At 41.9% G+C, this 20092-nt stretch overlaps 1 protein-coding gene across 12 annotated transcripts in view; it reads right to left on the reverse strand.

The window, feature by feature from the left end:
- syne2b (spectrin repeat containing, nuclear envelope 2b) overlaps window positions 1–20092 on the reverse strand; it is a 437867-nt gene that overhangs the window by 169861 nt on the left and 247914 nt on the right. For 9 of the 12 annotated variants that reach the window (XM_039741095.1, XM_039741096.1, XM_039741103.1 and 6 more), the window contains 9 exons: window positions 18509–18694; window positions 18112–18204; window positions 16238–16348; window positions 15823–16008; window positions 7084–7260; window positions 5355–5480; window positions 4646–4767; window positions 4055–4223; window positions 1827–1964 (listed from right to left, as the gene is read on the reverse strand). In XM_039741095.1, coding sequence (XP_039597029.1) covers window positions 1827–1964; window positions 4055–4223; window positions 4646–4767; window positions 5355–5480; window positions 7084–7260; window positions 15823–16008; window positions 16238–16348; window positions 18112–18204; window positions 18509–18694 — 1308 coding nt within the window. The remainder of the gene's footprint in view (window positions 1–1826; window positions 1965–4054; window positions 4224–4645; window positions 4768–5354; window positions 5481–7083; window positions 7261–15822; window positions 16009–16237; window positions 16349–18111; window positions 18205–18508; window positions 18695–20092) is intronic. The other 3 variants (XM_039741094.1, XM_039741098.1, XM_039741101.1) reach the window with 3 other exon arrangements.

Consider the following 20092-nt stretch of genomic DNA (forward strand, 5'->3'; position numbering starts at 1 on the left):
TCACTTTTTTTATGTTAATCAGTAGGTGTGTCCATAGTGGGGCTGACACAAAGTCCACAATGAAACTCGATGCTCTAGCAGAGAGGCAGTTCAGCCTGAGTTTTATGAGAAGAACAGGAGATAACAGATTTCACCAACCAGAGTATTTGCTGTAACCCATTATGGTGATAGTTAGGGGCAGGTGGGACAAATGTGCTCTCACTGGTTTATGTGTGATTTCTACTATTCTTTATAGCATTCTGGCAACAGTTATAGGCAACCTCAGAACTTCAGTGACCATAGTTCTATTTCTAGTTTGGGCACCGGCTGGGTGAAGTCTCCATGTATCTGTATATTATTCTTCGTGCCCTTTCCACATTCCAAAAGCATGCAGGTTAAGCCGATAGGAGGCTGTACGTTTCCCTTTGATCTAAATTTTAAATCACATATTAATCAAATTACTAGGACGTCATTTTTTCACTTAAGAAATATAGCAAAAGTTAGATCTCTTGTAACTTTGCAAGATGCTGAGAAATTAGTTCACGTTTTTGTTTTCAGCAGGCTAGATTACTGAAACGCATTCCTCTCAGGACTACCCAAAAAAGACATCAATCGATTGCAATGAGTGCAGAATGCAGCTGCCAGAATCTTAACTAGGAAAAGAAAATCCAAATACATCGCTCCAGTTTTGATGGCACTACATTGGTTATCTGTGCCATTTAGAATTGACTTTAAAATACTGCTGATGGTTTACAATGCCAATAATCTGCTCCATCCTATATTTCAGAATGCCTTTCACCTCACACTTCAAATCGTAACCTTAGATCTTCAAATGAGTGTCTGCTTATAATTCCAAGAGCTAAACTTAAAAGAAGTGGTGAGGCGGCCTTCTGCTGTTATGCACCTAAAATCTGGAATAGCTTACCGATAGAAATTCTCCAGGCTAATACGGTGGAGCATTTTAAAAAACTGTGAAAAACTCATTATTTTAATATGGCTTTCTCATAGTTTCATTTTAGTTTAATCCTGATACTCTGTATATGAATTTAATTATCATTATCCTTCATGGTGCCTCCACAATCCATACTAACTCCTACTTTCTCGGCTGTTCTTTTTTCGGTTTTCTGTGGTGCTGATCTGCGCCACCACCACCTGACCCAAGCACCGAGCAGTCCCTACATTGACGGACTGAAGGCCAGAGGTCCACATGACTGTTATTATCAAGTTCTTCCATGTGAAGCCTGAAAACCATGAGGACTGACTGAGATCATTTATGTTAGGTAGAATGCCTACAGGGGGCTGGGTGGTCTCACGGCCTGGAACCCCTGCAGATTTGTTTTTTTTTCTCTAGCTGTCTGGAGTTTTGTTTTGTTTTTTCTGTCCTCCCTGGCCATCGGACCTTACTTTTATTCTGTGTTAATTAGTATTTTCTAATTTTATTCTTATATGTTGTCTTTTTTTCTCTTTCTTCATCCTGTAAAGCACTTTGAGCTACATCACTTATATGAAAATGTGCTATAGAAATAAATGTTGTTGTTGTTTGTGAATGCCCATTAGGTGTGCGCCCTGCATTATAATGCCCTCCAGCCCAGGCCTTGTTCCTTCCTTGTGGGGAATGCTGCTGGAGTAAGCTTTCTCTGATAAAAATCCTAAAGTGAAATTATAAACTGAAGAAAATAGACCTAGACATAAGGATGGATGGTCTAGGATCATTTTGAGATACCAGGGCGTGTAACTCTCATAAAATATTCAAGGCATAAAGACACCATCAAACTGTTTGAATCATCCCAGATATAAAAGAAACACATGCCACAATGAGGCCTGCTTCTGTAAGTGCACAGCCTCACCTGTGAGAGGGTGAACGTGACATCCTGACTGGCGCCTCTCAGCTCAGAGACGTGTGTCTGTAAATCAAAGCTGCATGGGCCACTGCTGCAGATGGAAAACCGGTCAGAAATGGGGGAGCTGCTAACTGTGATCAGCACCTGGAAAAGAGGAGAAGTATTTGAGAAAGAAAAACAGTCAATGTGTACAGTCCATGGTGGTGGGCATTACACTAAACCCAACTCCAGACCTACCACACCATTACAATCCATAGATCTCCTTTCTGAAACTGCATATACCAGAGACTATCATGGTAAGACTGGACACAAGACCACTGCCAACCACTGATTGGGTGCCAGCCCATTGCAGAGCACGCTGGACCATTTAATAGGTCAGGTGGGCTTATCCTTGGGATTTGGGAGGAAAACTGGAGTACCAGAAGGAAAAGACAGTGATTGGGCCTGATCAGGCAGTAGTAGCACTGTGCTGTTCTGATCACAGACAAACCCCATTAAATCCACAAAGATTCAGTATTGACCCACAATAAACTGTGAAAACGTCCGAGACATACTGAATACATTTAACGTGACTATACACTAAACACTCCCGACTTGCTGAGGCATATGTGTTAGCCTCACAGATCTAATGTCCTGGGATCAGACCCTGTGCCTGGCCAATTGTTTGATTAATGTTCTTCCTTTGTTTATATGATTTTTTTCCCCCCACATCTCCAAAAATGTGCAAGTTATGTTAATTGATGACTGTTTTTTAATTTGTATTTATTCATCTTGGGCATTTATCCAAAGTAATATAAAAAGTGCATGGGACAGTAGTTTTCATATAATAGCAACAGAAGCACAGGCAGCTCATTTGACTCACTCAGAGTTACACAGTGTGGGGGAATTAAATGAGCCAACTGTGGCCCGTCACCTTTATAATTATTATTTTTCTTAAACATCATCATTATCAAGGTGGCGCACTGATTGTTACTGTTGTCACATAACTCCAGGGTCATGGGATTGAATCAAGCACACAGCCACTGTAGAAGTGCGGTTTGAATGTCCTTTCCATGTCTATCCGGATTTCTCCCGGGGTACCCAGGTTGTCCTCCATAGGTAAACTGATGATTCTAAATTGGTCCGGTGTGAGTGTTTGTGGATTTTTGAATGAGTATGCACTATGACAGAGGGGCACCACTTCCAATGTGGTTGCCCTTCTTGAATCCAGTGCTGCTGGGATGTTGTCCTATCTCCTATTACCTTAAACTGGATTGGGCAGATTGGAAAATAATAAGACATGGCATAGAATAACATTCTCCAAAAAATTCAATCCATTTAGAGTAATGGGGGCTGAAGCTTATCCAAGCACCCTCAAGTGTAATTTTGGAATCAGCTTGATATATGGTGTCAGCCCATCTGAGAGGGCTTGAGAATGTTCCATTATAATAATATTAATAACAATGCTTAACAAAGACTTGTATAAAAGAGGTTCTTAAAAAGGATGGAGGCTAATAGCAACAAAAATAAACACAGTAAATGGAGCATGATGGTAACACCAATTAATAGTGGTAGAAGTGGGACATTCAGAAGGGTGGTGGCTGTCAAGAGATAATCCCGCATGGCTAGGGTTAAGGGAATGGAGAAAGGCAAGTGGTATACATGATCCCTATAATATGGTTTCCTGAACAAAGTGCCAAAGCCGTACCATCAAGTACCCACAAGCCTCGGAACTTCATTGTACAGGCTGACTGCTGCATGAGAAGCAGATTTATGGAAACCTATCTAATCATTTTCTGCACCCAGTTATTTTAGCACAGGTTCATGAGGGGCCAAAGTCTATCCCAGCAGCATTAGACACAATGAAGGCTGCACTGGCCTTGCCATCTAGTGTTGCCAGGGTAGTTTCTGGATGCTTTGGGCTCCAGAGTGAAAACAGAAAGTTTGTTATATAGATGGACAAAGCAAATTAAGATTGTTGTGACAAGGGTCTGCTTTGGTGGAAATCCCCTTTGGCATAAAGGATAGCCAGCCAATCAAAGGTAAAGGCTACCAGGCCAACCAAGGGATCATGGCTGAAGAAATAATGATGGGGCAGGAGAAGCGTTAGGTCAGCAATGTTACACATTTAAGAAATATAAAGCTTCATTATCATCTTGAACTATCATTACAAGATCCCAGAAAATCAGACAAAATAATTAAAGTAAAGTAAAATCTCTGAAAAAGTTTTACTTTTATCAGAACTAAACTCTGACCTGTGACATCAGATCTGCTTGCAAGGTCTCCTCCAGTGTCTTGAGCTTTGAGGACAGCTTACTCTGCAGAAGCTTCCATTTGGCCGAGGTCTGTTCCTGAGTGGTGAGTGCTGCTTCCCGTTCCACTCTGGGGGATTCTGACAGTTCAGCAAAGATGTGCTCAGCACCTCTAAACAGTAAATAAAAATATTAACATTAATCAAATCATCTGGGAATGTAGCATTTGGGTCTTGTATCTTGAATGTTAATCTGATTGATGACCCCATGAAAGAAGTAGTATAAGATGGAACAGGGGCACATCCCACCTGCCCTAAGATGGCCACAGACACACAGTCCAAGATGGGTTAGTACCATTCTTTTTTGTGATGAGCACCCTGGGCATGCTTGGGGGTATCTTTCTTAATGAAATGTGGTATTGGAGAGTGGGTAATGATTTGAAGCAATCAACAGAGACCTGAAAGGCCCAGTGAAGTGAAGTCACTCTTTATGGACAGAAGATAGGCCAGTGTGAACTATGGGCTTCTTTGCAGTTGTTTGGCTTTTAACTTTCCAAACTTAAGCAGACTGACAGCAGAGTTAAATGACTGATACCTCGATGGAAGTCTTGGCCTAGCTGGGTCCTCCATTTGAGTGCTTTGCAGGCTCGCCTTCTCCCCTTGTTCAGCCAGGTATTTTGTCAGGGTCTTTTGTTCGGTCAGCTCCATCTCCAGCTCCTATAAAGCAGACCTTCATTTAATAGCTGTCATTGGTGCTCAGGCAGTAGCATTCTATCTATTTTGAGTGTCAGTTCTACACAAAAGTATCCCTAAACACATTCAGTCAGCATTCTTAGCTTCTGTCACATAACCCTTCTTAGATAGTAGACTTTGTTGGATTCATTCAAAATTTGTCCGGCTACATGGCCCAGGATTATTATAAATACACGGGACTAGCTGGTGGTGGTCTCCCAATGAGCAGCAGTGTAATTCAAAGACCCCATTCCAGTATTTAATAAATGATCTCAAGTTTTGGTTGGGGTTTAAATGCTGCCCATCAGTCTGAGACACCTGGGATCTGTTTCTTAGATTTCATACTCACATTTTGGTCAGCTCCCCATAAACATCTTACCATACCAGACATATGTTCTCCTCCTTACTTTGGAGTAATTAAGTAACATTTTAATTATCAGGAGCATACAGATCACCCTTTGGCTAATTTGAAATTATAGGTAAGGCATTAATCAAGACCTCCATTGTCATGTCCTCAATCTCAACAAGATCTTCCAATGTATTCACAATGATGTTACCATGTCACTCTGTACCTTTTGTTGTTGAAGACTATCCTGCCGCCTTAGAGTGGTCTTGGCTGAAGCCAGCATCTCCTGTACACTTGGTTGGCGCTGTAACTTGTTGTCTGATGGGACCCGAGTGCTGGAATGCTTGAAGTCCTGTAAACAAGACAATGAATTGGAGACTGATCTGAGGCAGACTGGGGCTTCATGACTATATGCAGCCAGGATTAAAGGGAATCATAGACCAGGAAGAAAACCCATGGGTCTCCATGTACAAAAATATGCATCTGCTTTCAGCAAATAGATGTACAGCAATTCTAAACAAGGAATTTAAATAAGCAGACTAACAACATGAAGTCTGAAACAGCAGGATCAGACTCAAAAACACTCAAATCTCTTGATAACTGAAATGAAATTCAGACATTAGACATGCAGAACAGAAACAATTAACAGAGCAAGCCTCCTAGAAGGTAAACGTCAGAGTAATGCTGCAGGATAATAAGATCTGATGGGATCAGTCAACAGGGAGCAACTATGCAGGATACTGTAGTTTGATAAGGAAGATTCCTTGGAAAGTAAAGCTGTGAGAAAAGGACAAGCGACAGGATCGAACTCAAAGCTCTCAAACTCTGAGATCTAACAGAGTTAAACTACAAAAAGGAAGATGCATGTTACTGCGGTCTATCAGGAACATTCACCTACAAGAAATTGAAATATGACTGGATTTGACATAAGGAATGTAAGGCTGTTGAGATCTGACAGGACCAGTCACCAGACTATGGGAAGGGAATGCTGAATAATGGTGGAGTAAAATGAGATGAAACCTAACGAAGTAAAACCAAAAAGACATGGACACTTGACAGGATCTTACTCAACGATGGTAAAGCTGCAGGATCCTGAAATCTTTAAAGTTAAAACTACAGGAAGATGATGCTTCACAATGCTACGCTCTAACCAGAGGAAGGAAGTGTGGAGGTTACAGAGGTATATCAATCTGTGGCTCCAGTGAATATTAAAGCTACAACAAATGGAAATGCAACTCTTGGAGGACTCCGTGGGATGCCAAGACTTAAAAGGAGCACACAATAGAGAAGATAATGCCAGATGATGCTGAGCTCAAACAAGATCCAATCACAGGAAACAAATATGCACATGACAGTGGGCTGGCATCAACCCTCGGTAAAAAGGAGGGCTTTTTTATCCTTGCGACGGTAGCTCAGGTATCACTACATCTACTATAAATAACAACAATAGCTTACTGGGATGTGACAGGGGGTAGAGATTAAAGGATACTTGTATGTGACAATGAGAGGAATTGACTACAGGAAGCAAAGTGAAGGGATACTTGGACAGCAGTGGATCAGACGACTAGAAGGTAATGCTGAGGTGTGACTTCAAAGAATCTACTGGGCTAAAAGTTACAGCAATAATAATAATACAAATCATTTTAAAATTTCGACAATGCCGCACACAGCACATTATTTTACAGAAGTGAATGAGAGTACAAAATCTCCTTCAAATGAAGCTGTTCTCAGATTGTAAAAATTTCTTGACTAAAGTAACATGGATTTCCCAGGGTCAATGGTAGAAGCCACTATGCTGCAGAATACAAAATAAATAAAGCTGTAATATTTTGAGGTCTGATTGATGCATAGCATGAACCTTGACCTAACAGGATCAGGGCCCTGAAATCTTATATCAGGGAGCTACAGAAGTAGACATTATCCTTCTTACATCCTACTTAGACTCAAAGGTGTACCTGCTCTTCAACTCGCTGGTCCTGCAACAGCACCTGGAAACTCAGCAGACTGGACCTGAGCAGCTCCAGCTTAGCAGACAATGCCTCTGCCTCCTCATGAGCGCCATCTGTCTGCTCATCCCGTTGGCTCACATCAGACAGCGACACAACCTTTCGCTCAATCTCCTGGAACATCTTCTGCAAAGGCAACAGACAAAGCAGTCTCACAATAACGCAGCCACCCTTGCTCTCACACTCAGCCGGTTCACACCTAATTTGACTGAATGGAGTTCTACCAGTGAGTGGTGCACCATGAGTTCATTGCTTTTTAACACTTTCTGGAAAGTCCTACAAGTGTCTCCTATCATAAATTACATTATGAAAGTAAAAAAAAAAGTTTTGAAATCAATGCAAAATAGTTATGGAAAAGCATCGATCAGGGGAAGGGTAGAAGAAAATTCTCAAAGCAAATTTAACTGAATTATAATTATAACAAATGGGGGAAATATCACTACACTGTGAATCTGTGAAGAGCAGAGTCTCCTCCATTCCTAAGTATCCTGGAAATTACAAAGGCCACCAAAAGGGCACTGGAGACCTAAAAGGAATGGCAGGCTTCCATAGTTGAGAAATTGAGTATACTTCCTAGTAGGGTGGGAAAACTAAACCTTTGGTGTAACAGGGTCATGGGACCCTCTATGGAAGGCATACGGGAGACTATGAAACCAGGTGGAAGAAGATTCAATGTTATTTACCACATGTAATTTGCAGTGATGGCCAAGAGAAAATTCTAATCATGTTTTAATGCAGAATGAAGATAACAAGGTGTTTTGATGTAATTTAGGTCTACAGTGAACAACACTGGACAACAGTTAATAATAGAAAAATCTAACCTTAGCCTGGTCACATAATTCACACGTTAAGAGATCCAGTCATATGCTCACAATGTCACAAACACATATATCTACCTTAATAAGAGGATAAGCATCTGTGTGTCTATGTACAGTCAAAGTAAAAAGTATATGAACACCTAGGAATTATTTATATTTATGTCTAATTCCCATATAAAACATGGCCGTATCTTCATGTCAGCCACAATAATGAACAAACACAGTCTCCTATAACTAAAGATACACAGATGTTCGGAGAATATTTGACCATATTTAATAAATCATTCAAACTGTGAAACTGAAGGTTGGAAAAAGTAAGTGAACGCTAAGCTAATAACTTTTTTAAAAGCTCATTGCAGTCAGAATTTAGCACACCTGGAGTCCATTTAATGAAAAGAGTTCAGAGGTGTGGCCTAGAATTACTGTGATTGATAAAAAACACTAAAGTTTGACTTTGAGCTTTTGACAAGAAGCATATCCAGATGGGAATCATGCCTCGCACAAAAGAGCTGTCTGAAGAGCTATGATCGAGAATTGTTAATCTACATAAGGCTGGAAAGAGTTACAAAGTCATTTTAGATATTCATCAGTCTACTGTTAGGCAAGTTGTCTATAAATGGAGACAATTTGGTATTGTGGCTTTTCTGCCTAGAAGTGGGCGCCCTGCCAAGATGACCCCAAGAGCACAACACAAAGTCAGCAATGACGTAAAGAAGAACCCTAGAGTGGCAGCAAAGGACCTGAAGAAGTCATTAGAACTGGCTAGCATCTCTGTTCATGAGTCAACTATACGCAAAACATTGAACAAGAAAGGAGTCCATGGCAGAACACCAAGAAGGAAGCCACTACTATCAAAAAAGAACATTGCTGAACGCCTGAAGTTTACGAAAGAGCACTTGGACACTCCACAACGGTACTGGGAAAAAGGTTTGCGGAGTGATGAAACCAAAATTGAACTATTTGGGAGGAACAAGCAGAACTTCATTTGGCGTAAAAAGGGCACTGCATATCAACATCAAAACATCATCCCTACAGTAAAGTATGGTGGAGGGAACATTATGATTTGGGCCTGCTTTGCTGCATCAGCGCCTGGACAGCTTGCCATCATTGAAGGGAAAATGAATTTACAAGTTCATCAACAAATTCTCCAGGATAATGTGGTGGTGTGTGTGTGTCCGTCAGCTTAAGCTCAGAAGAGGCTGGGTGATGCAACAGGACAATGACTCCAAACATCACAGCAAATCTACAGCACAATGGCTTCAGAAGAACAAACTCCACCTTTTAGAGTGGCCCAGTCAGAGCCCACATCTCAATGTAGCCATACACAGAAGACAACCAAAAAATATGGAAGAGTTAAGGCAGTTCTGCAGGGAAGAATAGGTTAAAATCCCCCAACAATGTTCAGGTCTGATCTGCAGTTACAAGAAGCGCCTGGTTGAGGTCATTGCTGCCAAATGAGCCTCAATCAGTTATTAAATTCCAAGGTTCATTTACTTTTTCCACTACCACTGTAAACGTTGAATGCATTTGTAAAATAAAGACATGAAGGAGTAGAATTTTTTGTATGTCATTGGCTTAAGCTCATTGTGTATATCAGTACCTGTGACTTCGATGAAGATCAGACCACTTTTTATGGCCAATTCATGCAGTAAACCAGATAATTCCAAAAGGGTTCACATACTTTTTACTTTGACTGTATCTGAGTGTCCGTCTGATTGTTTTGTCACTGTCATTACAACAGATGGCGCCTCACAAACATTAACACTGCTTTTATGAATCTGGTATCAGACGGAATTAACCAGACACATATGCCTTGCATTTGATATTTTGACAGTATTGCATTTCATTACTAAAAATGTTTTTGATGCACCATTTGTTGGAATGACAAATGCAAATGCATTTTTCAGGTTAAATTACTACATGCAATTCAAAATATGTTCCAATAGATGGTGCACTGCAAACATTAACTCTGAGGTCTAGGTTGAATACTCATATTTCAACCCATCTTAGATAGGTAGCACTGCAGAATTTTACTAAAATATTGTTATAAGCCACTTGCAAAAAATGCTTTCATGAATGTAAATGAAACACGCTCAGTTATGCTCGAGCATTTGAACTGAAGACCCACCTCCCCCTCGTTCATTGGTCCAGCACAGATGCAGCTTATTCATTGGCTAACATTGCTTGTTATGCGATACCAGCATTAAAAAGTGCACTGAGAGATGAGTACAACAAGATAAAAAGTTAAAGAAAAGCAAGTGGAGACATTATCAGGAAGAGAATATACCTCATATATGGTCTTATCTGAAACGCTTCAGCAAGCAGAACGTCAAATCGCCCGTGCAGTTTCACAGAATGCCACTAAATAATCCAGAAATATTCAAGTCGTGGGTATGAATATAAAAATAACAACGGGAGGCCGGTCTCCAATTCAACTCGAATACCATTTTTGTTCACTAGTGTGTTTTCTGGAGGTAATTTATTTGGTAATGATTAAGTAAAAATACGGGTGTTTAGAATGTTGTCAGCATACGGCTGGACAGTTTAACAAGTGGATTATGCAACACAAGTAACGTGAGATTTTTTTTTTTCATGGACTTGTCAATATTGTTTGCTGTTGTCCAGTGCTGAGACATGATCACAGTTAAAGTTTTGGTAGTAAGATATATACGCTTGGCCTTCTTGATGACAGCCAGTAATTATCGGTAATGGACCTAGTCTTTGGCCACAAGGCAGCATGTTGTGCGAGTTCACTTCTCTTTACTATTGTGCTAGAAGCCCTGATGAAACACGTCAGAATGGGTTTACTGTGGGAACTCCTCTATGCAGGTGACCTGGCGCTAGATGCAAAGAGTGAAGCAAAATTAAAAAAGGAAGCTAACCCAGTGGATGCACTGCCTTGAATAAAGAGGCATCAAAGGTAACAAAGCTAAGACCAAAATAATGTGCGACAAGGTTGCCAAAAGGCAGGGTACTGCAAGTATCCCAGTGGAGCGTGTTGAGGAGGTGATGGGGTGAACTCTATTTTATGCACCGGTTGTGACTTGCGGATCCATAGGTGATGTAGTGGTGATGGAAGCTCTTTTGGATAGCTGAACGCACCATTTGTATGCAAGATATGCTTAGGAGAGCTAAGTGACAATACAGCTTTCATTTTTCTTGAGGTCAAAGGCCATATGTTTGAAACATGTGACAATGTGAATTTCCTCTTGGGATTAATAATGTTTATTTAATCTAATCTAATTTCTGCTATCTTGGAGGTAAGATGAGTGCTGAAGGAGGTTTCTCCAGTGCAGTTGTCGCCAGGGTGAGAAGTGCGTGGAATAAGTTTAGGGATCTTTCTGGCAAAGGTGTTTCGTTGCGCATGAAGGGTATTGTGTACAAGTGCTGTGTTAGACCTGCTCTAGTGTATGCGAGTGAAACATGGGCTATGAAAGATGGAGAAATAAGCAGAATTCACCATACTGAGATACGAATGTTGAGATGGATAACTGGAGTGTCTTTACAAGAACGTAGAATTACCAAGGATATTCGCAACATGCTACTGTATGTGTTGAAGATGTTGCAGAGGTTATGTGATTTTGAAGACTCAGATGGTTTGGGCATTATCAGAGAAGAGAGAATGATGCGTGGATTAAAGATAATTCAAATTTTCAATATAAATGGAAAACATCCCAAGAACCAAGAAAACATGGGGTGAAGTTGTGCTCGCCGATATGAAGGTGAAAGGTATGAAAATCGAGGATGTTCAAGACAGAGCCAAGTAGAGGCAACTGATCCATAGTTGAGGCCTACCCCAGTTGACCGGGGAAACAGCCTTTAAATGTGATGAAGATGATGATGTCCAATGTTGAGACACCACAGACTACTGTTATATCATAAAGCTTTTTTCTCTCCACTCCATGTTAAAATGAGATTCGTTTTTTTTACTCGGCCACCCATCACTACAAACTACATGGGGTAAATAACAAATAAAAAAAAAATATATCATTTTTGGATGGAATATTCCTGTCGGCACCTTGGGGTGCAAGAACACCAGGGGCAACTAGAAGGAGCTTCTCTCATCCTGGCTGGGAAAGCCCAGAGCATAGACGGAGCACAATAGGAAGTGAGATAAAAGAGATGTGTGCAGTACAGGGGTCAGAAAAAGGACCATCCACTCCACTTGGTAGACTGGGACATCCAACAAGATGGTGGGGTATTTGTGCCCACCTGTTTGTTTTGCATTTCTATTATTCCTTTTCTTTTTTCATCCCTAAATATAATAAAGACAACCCTTTCCATTCATTTCTTTGACCTACCTGAACTTGGGTTTAAGGGGTGTTATAAAGGTGCCCCCTATCATTCAACCATTATATGATCTGCAGGTCACAAAAATCATGTTTACATTTTCTTATCATTTAAGGTTTTATCACAACCACCTATTTTTATTTTAATGCAATCACCTATTTTTCTCATTTCCATTAGTCAGCCATGCAAGGACCATCTCAGAGTGACATCAGCTGAATTCTCTCTGTGGCGGACCCCACCTTTTCTGCACAGCATCACCACTACACAGTGCAAATCCCAACCCCGTCACAAAGCTGAGCTCGCACCACAAAGCATCTCAATTCAAAGATTTGCACTGGAGTGAACTGCCAGTGGCCAGCCATGAACTTGCAGTGTCTGGCAGCAGGAGCTAAAATGGAGAGCCAGCCATGCAGACACGACTTCTGGGCACTGGGAGCAAAGTGCTTCCTGGTGACACCAGCTGATCTCTCTGTTTTAGCCTCCACCTTTTTTGTGAAACATCCCCACCACATTCCCACATTTTTACCAATAACCAAACAAGGGCTTTACCCCTTGTGTTCGTCTACTTTCTTTATGCCACCCAGAGACATGAATGGGAAGCTGGCACTACAGCTAGTGCTGCTGCTCTGGATCCTCACACCTTGAACTGGAAAGTGTGGTCAAACTGTGCTCCCTATGTAAAAGTTGATAATGTATGTCTTATTAAAAACTGCTCTATATAACAGGGGCTGGATTTTTAATCAGGTTTAATTACAAATGGATGCCACAATGGATTCTGGGATTGACAAGGAGCAGCCTGGTAATCAAACTGCCCAGGGCATCCTCTGGAAACTGCACTCTGCTTTGTAATGTATTTTCATTCCCTATTTTCTGTATGTCTTTATGTCACTCTCTTTTAATAATCCATACAATTATAGCATTACTTTTTGCTTAAAGTGAGAATGGTCGGCACGGCTCTATATATATATATATATATATATAAAGCTCTGGCCTCTTTGCTGACCCAACAAGGTGATGTGAGGACATGTCTGAGTATACCATACCATGTTTGATTTCCTGTAACTAAAACCTGTCTGGCCTGCTGGCTGATCGGATCTCAGTTCCTCCGCAGGAATAAAATCAACTAAATCGTTGGCTTCCAATGAACTCCTGCATTCTCCCAGAGGCAATCTTGTCACCCCACCAAGGTAGGCAGGGTGACAACCTGAGGGTCAAGAGCTCAGCTTAAAAAGCACAAATAAAAATGATGGCTCCCTAACTAAATGACAAATACTGTAAGTCTCTTCATGTTAAAGGATGTCACTTGTTATCAGGCCCTCTTTACATGCAAATCTACAGGTTTATATAAAATTAAAGGTCATTTGAAACATAGTGGTCATGCCAAGCACTCCAGACAGGGTGCGCGATGCACAGTTCCAGAACACCCAACAGACCCCCTGGTCATTTCCTTACAGCCTCACAAATGACTGCAGATTCTTGAGGTCAGAGCAGGAAGCCCTGGATTGATGTGTCACCCTTCCTGTTAGATTTTAACTGGAGTTGTGTCTTAGACCACAGGACCTCATGACAAAGTGAGTGTGAGGAAGGAGACATGGAGTCCTCATCAATTAGGCTGCTGAAGGTTTAATGTTACTCTGCTGCTATAGTTGTTTTTGCTTCTGGCAACAAATTTGCATTACTGAGGATCATTTGCAAAGACGTCCTGACCTACACCTCAACTTGGCAACTAAAACATCAGAGAGAGGAATTCAGTAGCCCCAGATGTCCCGCACAGTGGTCTGGCCTTTTACTAACAAAACCAGTTCTGGAAGGCCCAAATGTTAAAACCTTGACCCCGAGGGAGCTCACCAGGAGCTGGTGACATATTAACTGCCAGCAAACATCTCAATGGGGGTCTGCTTAAAAATTAAACAGGAGCCTTTAAATAATGCAGACACCCAGCAAAGGCCGGCCAGCATGGCTATTCCTGCTCAGCAACTTCACTAAGTTGTTACTTATGTCCTCCTACTTGACAATCTGATTAAACGTGTAGCGGACACACCAGTCTGCAGAGAGGTAAACACACACACACACACACAAGTGTCCAGCCGGGTGGCCAGATGACCTCTGCATTAACTTCTGTCTTCCACTCAGGTCTATCCTCAACCAGACGGCAGCTTCTGTCTTTCTGTGTCACTGATTACCTTTGTGTTTTTTTGTATCTGTGTAACACGCACTACCCAAATGATTGTGTTACACTTAAACAAAACTCCTAGTCAGAGCAAGCAAAACCAGTAAAGACAAGGTGGCAAAACGCCAATGGATACATCGTGTGGGACGGCAACCTTTGTGCATGTCCAAACATTCACACACACCTAGGATCACACAGAGGAGCATGCAAATGTGAGCACCTAACACAACTCACACATATTTACGCACACACATATACTTGATCACACTTTGTCAGACATTCTAGACGTAGGCACATAAATGCACACTCACACACAAAGCCCTGTACAGGTACAGTCACACTCACAAGCTCACTTTCTTCAACACTCCTGTTCACACACGTATAAGCCACATACATACAGTCTCTTTCACACAAATACACACACACACTCACTCTGTCTCTCTCTCCAACTTACCTGCACAAACATGAACAAAAATGCACACACAAAACCACACACATATTCATGTATACACTCATGAGCTCAATTTCTTAACCGCTCCTGTTCTCATACATAAGCACAAAAATGAACTCCCTGTCAGACACAATCACTTGCATGAGCCTGGCACATAAATGTGCACACACACTCCCACTCACACACAAGCAAACACCCCTGAACACACACATCCATGAGCTCAGTTTCTTAAACACTCCTGTTCACACACATTAACACAGAAATGCACTCACTCCCTGTCAGACACTCTCACATGCACAAGCCTGGCACATAAATTCACACTTGCAAACGTACATTCAGGCATACATACATACTTAATCACACTTTCTTCGGACACTCCTGTTTACACACGTATGCACATAAATGTGCTTCCTCTCAGAAACACTCACTTGCACAAGCCTGGCACATACAGTACAAGCACACACACACAAATATGAGCAAATTCTCTCCAACACATCAGGAACATAAATTCACGCCCTCTCACTGTGCACACTTTCTCCACGTATTTATAATGCACTCCCAAAGACACATCCAGTCCCTCTGACCCCTGATCCAGGCCCCCCACTTCTACAGACAGCTGGATATTCATAAGCTGGTAGGCACATCTGCCACATGTGTGCTGTGGTCCATCTGTTATTTGCTTTCTTTATCGCTGGATGGTAAACTTTCCATTTACTTTATCTTTATTTCCAGCTCCACCCCAGGTTTCCACTCACATGAAAAAACCTTTTTGGTTCTTTGGTTAAGGAAACGATACACCATAACCTGAGCCTGGGACGCTTGCCACATTCCCATCCTGATATCTTTGTGCAGACATTTCAGTTCAAACCCCTCCCACCCATTCAAAGTCAGCAGGCACCCGTCGGCTTCCCCGACTCAAGGCCCATGGGGCTTGACCTTTGACCCCTCCCAAAGCTCACCTGACATGTGAGGAGCTGCTGTTCCACGCTCTGCTGCATGGCTGGGTTGTGCATAGTTGCCTGCAGAGTCCGGGCCGCGCTCTCCAGCCAAACTTCGAGCTGTTCTGCCTGCTCCCAGCAGGCATGGAGGATGTGTTGGGGCAACGGCCCATCCGCTAAAGGTTCTGGGTTTTGGGCCTCTGTCTGCTAGACACAGCAAAGAAAAGTAAACAGACGGGCGGGACCTACAGCAGCACACTGAAAACTCGATAATCTACCTCGGTTGGCACCGCCCCCAAAGCCACTTAAAGTGACAATACCTGTGGCTGAGCTCACTCCCCGCCCCTCTGAGCTGAGCGGCTGTGTGCTGGCACTCTCGCCACTATGAAACTCAAACTTGCATGTCAAGTGCTCTGGAAGTGACTGAAATACTTACGAGTTCTTCAGGGCCGAGCTTCATGTGCCTCGGAACAGCCTGCACCTCGAAGACCTCATCAGACTGGGCTTGCCATGGCACAGCTCGCTCCTCAGCCATTTCCTCACCTTCCTGCAGTAAAAAGAAACTGGCAGTGACACGGTGGCAGCAGCTGCACATGACACATTCTAGTGGCCTTGGCTGTCACAAACAGCCATGTAGGAAAGGGAGATCTGAACAGCAGTGGGCATCCCGCTGAGGCCAGTGAGGTGGGCACACTCTCCAAGTACATGAGGCAGAGAGACTGGCTGACTGATCACCATGCAGGAGACCACACAGGGATAGCTCACCACAGAGGGCCTACTGCCTCTACATCCAGGACCCTCAAAGGTAGTCAAGGGAGACTGACGCTGCACACCCTCCACAGAAGGTGTGCGCACTGTGGACATGCACTGCGTAATCCTCAGTAATCCATTTAATCAGTGTTGTTCCAGCAGTAGAAATCCATATGGAAAAGCTGGACCAAAGTGCTCTGCAATGGAGAGATGTTTAAAAAAACAGTTTTTACCTTGGTGTTTGTAGGAACTTTCCCTGTCATGTGGCTGGGAATTGTGGGAGTTGTCTGGCCTCTATGTAGAGCATTTCTTAGCAGGATTAGGGTATTTGTCCTTCCCTGTGACATACAAGTCCATGTCCAGAGAAGATTCTCCAGGCTTCTGAAGGAAAAGTTCTCTGCGGCTGGATGTGTGACCTTAGAACTTTACTAGACAGCACAAGCAAGTTGCCTGCTGTTGACCTCCTAATTGAATGTGCTTCGGTTTATAATATACTGGAAATCACTTTGAGATGATGTCCAACATAAAATGCACTACAGAACTTGTTTCTGTTATTTTTAAATATAACAGTGGTGGAGACTGAGCAAGCAGCTTGGTGTCTGGAGAGTAATGGCTTAGCCACTAGACCATGACTTGATATTTAAAAACCTGAGATTAACCTGTCTAGCAGAAAGTGGTGTTCTTTACCTGCTCAACTCCAGTAGGACCACCTTATCAGTTGGCTCCTGGTTCACTGCCAACAACTCAAAATTCCATGAACTAAAAAGTCACAGGAGGGGCCAAAGGCTGCAATTAACTCCATTAGCTTGCACCACCTAGGAGAACCACTGGCCCATTCAGGTAACACTTCCAGGTGAACAAGGTGTCAGCAATGGGGCAACATCACGCACCGTGTTGAGCCTGTGTATAGGTTCAGGGCAAAGACCCCAAATCCTGCACCTTATATACAAGTCTTCTGTCCCACCAGGATTCCCTTGCATTACTGGGTCCCTCAGCACCCTGCCTTCAGCCCCGTTATGAGGAGCTAATCGCCGGCCATCAGCACAGATGCTTCTGAACAGAACAATGACTTCATGATATCTGGAGGGACAGGAGTTTCTGTAAACCTCATTATTAAGCCAATGGAAGAGCAGAGGGGTTTAACTATATCAACAGTTGAGGAATGGGGGTCTCACCTACTGAGCGTCCCATGGACATGGAGTATAGATAACAGTCGACAAGCTTGTGGTAAGTGACACCTCATCCATGGAAAGGTATTTACATGTGAAAATGCGGGTGCCACAAGTGATGCTGAGCTCAGAAAACTAGGAATTGAATATGGGTTACAAGATTGGGATGTAAATACAGAATTTTAAAGTCATATACAGCTGCCACTGCTACATGGGCGCAGGCCAAAGTGTGAAAAAGTGTTTTAAAAATGGTTTTATAGGTAGAGTCCCCTCTACTGCACCATTATAGTGTAACAACCTTCAAAAACAATTCTCCAAAATGTTCTTGTTTCCTGTCCAAAATATCACCAACCTATCACCCCGACTTCCCAGTACCCTCCACCAGCCGTACCTCCTGGATGCTGCCAGTCAGAGTTTCAGATGAAGAGGACTTGCTGCTGCCTCCATCGTCGGGGTCATCTTCATAGTCACCTTTCGCTGGGAACTGTTTCAGAGGGGCCGTAACATTTTCTAATTAATGGAACTTAATGAACATTTCCAAGTTTGGACTGATAAAATGCACCCATTACCAAAGCCAGATGCCTGCTCTTGCAGCATTTACCTCAGACAATATTTAGTGCCATAATGTGCCAGCCTGAAAGCCACCAGATATTTAGTTTAAGTATCACTTAACCAATAATTTCAGGCCATGGTGCAAGTGTGCAGGGAAGCTTACAAGAAAAGCAGAAAACCAAATGCCCTCTAAACCCAGTGCCCATTTTGAAAATATATCAGACTGAAGCATTAACCTGGTAATATTGACTCTTGCTTAATCCAACTGCTGGTTCTTTATCTTCTTGTGACCCACCCTCCAGTTGGCCAGGTATGTTGTGCGTTTGTGCCACCAAAGCCACCAGAGACTCCCCTAGGCTTGTGAGGAAGTCATCTTCATTGGCATCGAGGCCTCCCATGGATATCTCTTGATAACCACTACCCTGAAATGAGGTAGAGGAACAATTTATGAAAACGGTCAAACTGCAAACCAGGATCTGAATGAAGCCAACCGGCAAGTGAGTTCAGAATTTAAAGAACAAATTCCATTAGGATCAGGTTTAACAAATGTCTCTACCACCACTAGTAGGCCAGACCTAGACACATTCCATAAGGTTATTTAAAAAAAAAAAAACAAGTCACTTATCCTACTTTCAAAAGCTCAGATCTTTCCCTACACATTAAGACAAAAACATCCAAAGCCAAGATCACTTTCTTGTACTGGTTTAATTGGGCTCTGGAAACTGATGGATGGAAGAAGCAACCCCTCTCTGAGTACTTTTTTTGACACCAACCTTCGTTCATTTATTCATTCGTTTCCCATATGTAATTTTGGGGCAGCATCTAGAGAACATAAGGCCAGCCGTGAGCCAGTTCACCACAGGACACACTACTGTCAGTGACACAACTGCACTCTGTCACAGCCAACTAATTTACATGCAGAATATAAACAAGCTGTGCATGACAACAAGCTGGCACTGATTATTGGAAGGAGAAAGATGATACGGGCATCCTCAGATGGCTTTTTATTTTCTCATATCCATACTATAGAGAAAGTATAGGAATCGTGAAAAAATTCGACCTCGAAATTATGTCTGTCTGTGTGTCTGTGTGTAAACACGATAACTCGAAAGTGCTTTGACCTCGGTCAGTGATATTTTATTTTTTTATATCAAAAATAAGGAATCCTATCAACTTTTGGGCCACTTACGGCAACAGGAAAGGCTACTTTAACTGAATACTTTCTCAAATTTTCAAGTAAGCTATGATTATAATAACAGATAGATGATTCAAATTTTGATAAAATGATAAAAAGGAAACTGATATGAAATTTGAGAAACATTACTCAACCGGAAGTATATTTTATTTAACCAAACATGCACACGATATTAAAATATGTACTCTGTATTCTATATAACACATATTCTTTCAACAACTACTATTAATTTTATTTTCATTTATACATCATCAGTTTTAACAATAACGTGTAAACATTGAACATGCCATGTAAATATAAAAATGTAATGGGAACAATGAGCTGCTACATCCCCGTCGTGTTCCGGGTAATACATTTAATTTATATTTTTGTTTATTTCTGCCATCATTATCATAATTAAATGTAGCTAAATGCAGTTTTACCTATTGCAATTTATTGCAACAAACATTATATAATACTAACACTTTTCTACATTTTTAGGTGACTATAACTCTTTTTACTTTGCACGTAATCTAGGTAATGCATATGAAATCATGAAAAATTCCACCACAATTTTTGAACTCCCTAAGGGCGAAAATATTTTAATATAAAGTTTCATTATAAATAGAGATAAATGATTGTGTAT

This window comes from Polypterus senegalus, chromosome 18, assembly GCF_016835505.1.
Source record: "Polypterus senegalus isolate Bchr_013 chromosome 18, ASM1683550v1, whole genome shotgun sequence".
Taxonomy (NCBI): Eukaryota; Metazoa; Chordata; class Cladistia; order Polypteriformes; family Polypteridae; genus Polypterus; species Polypterus senegalus.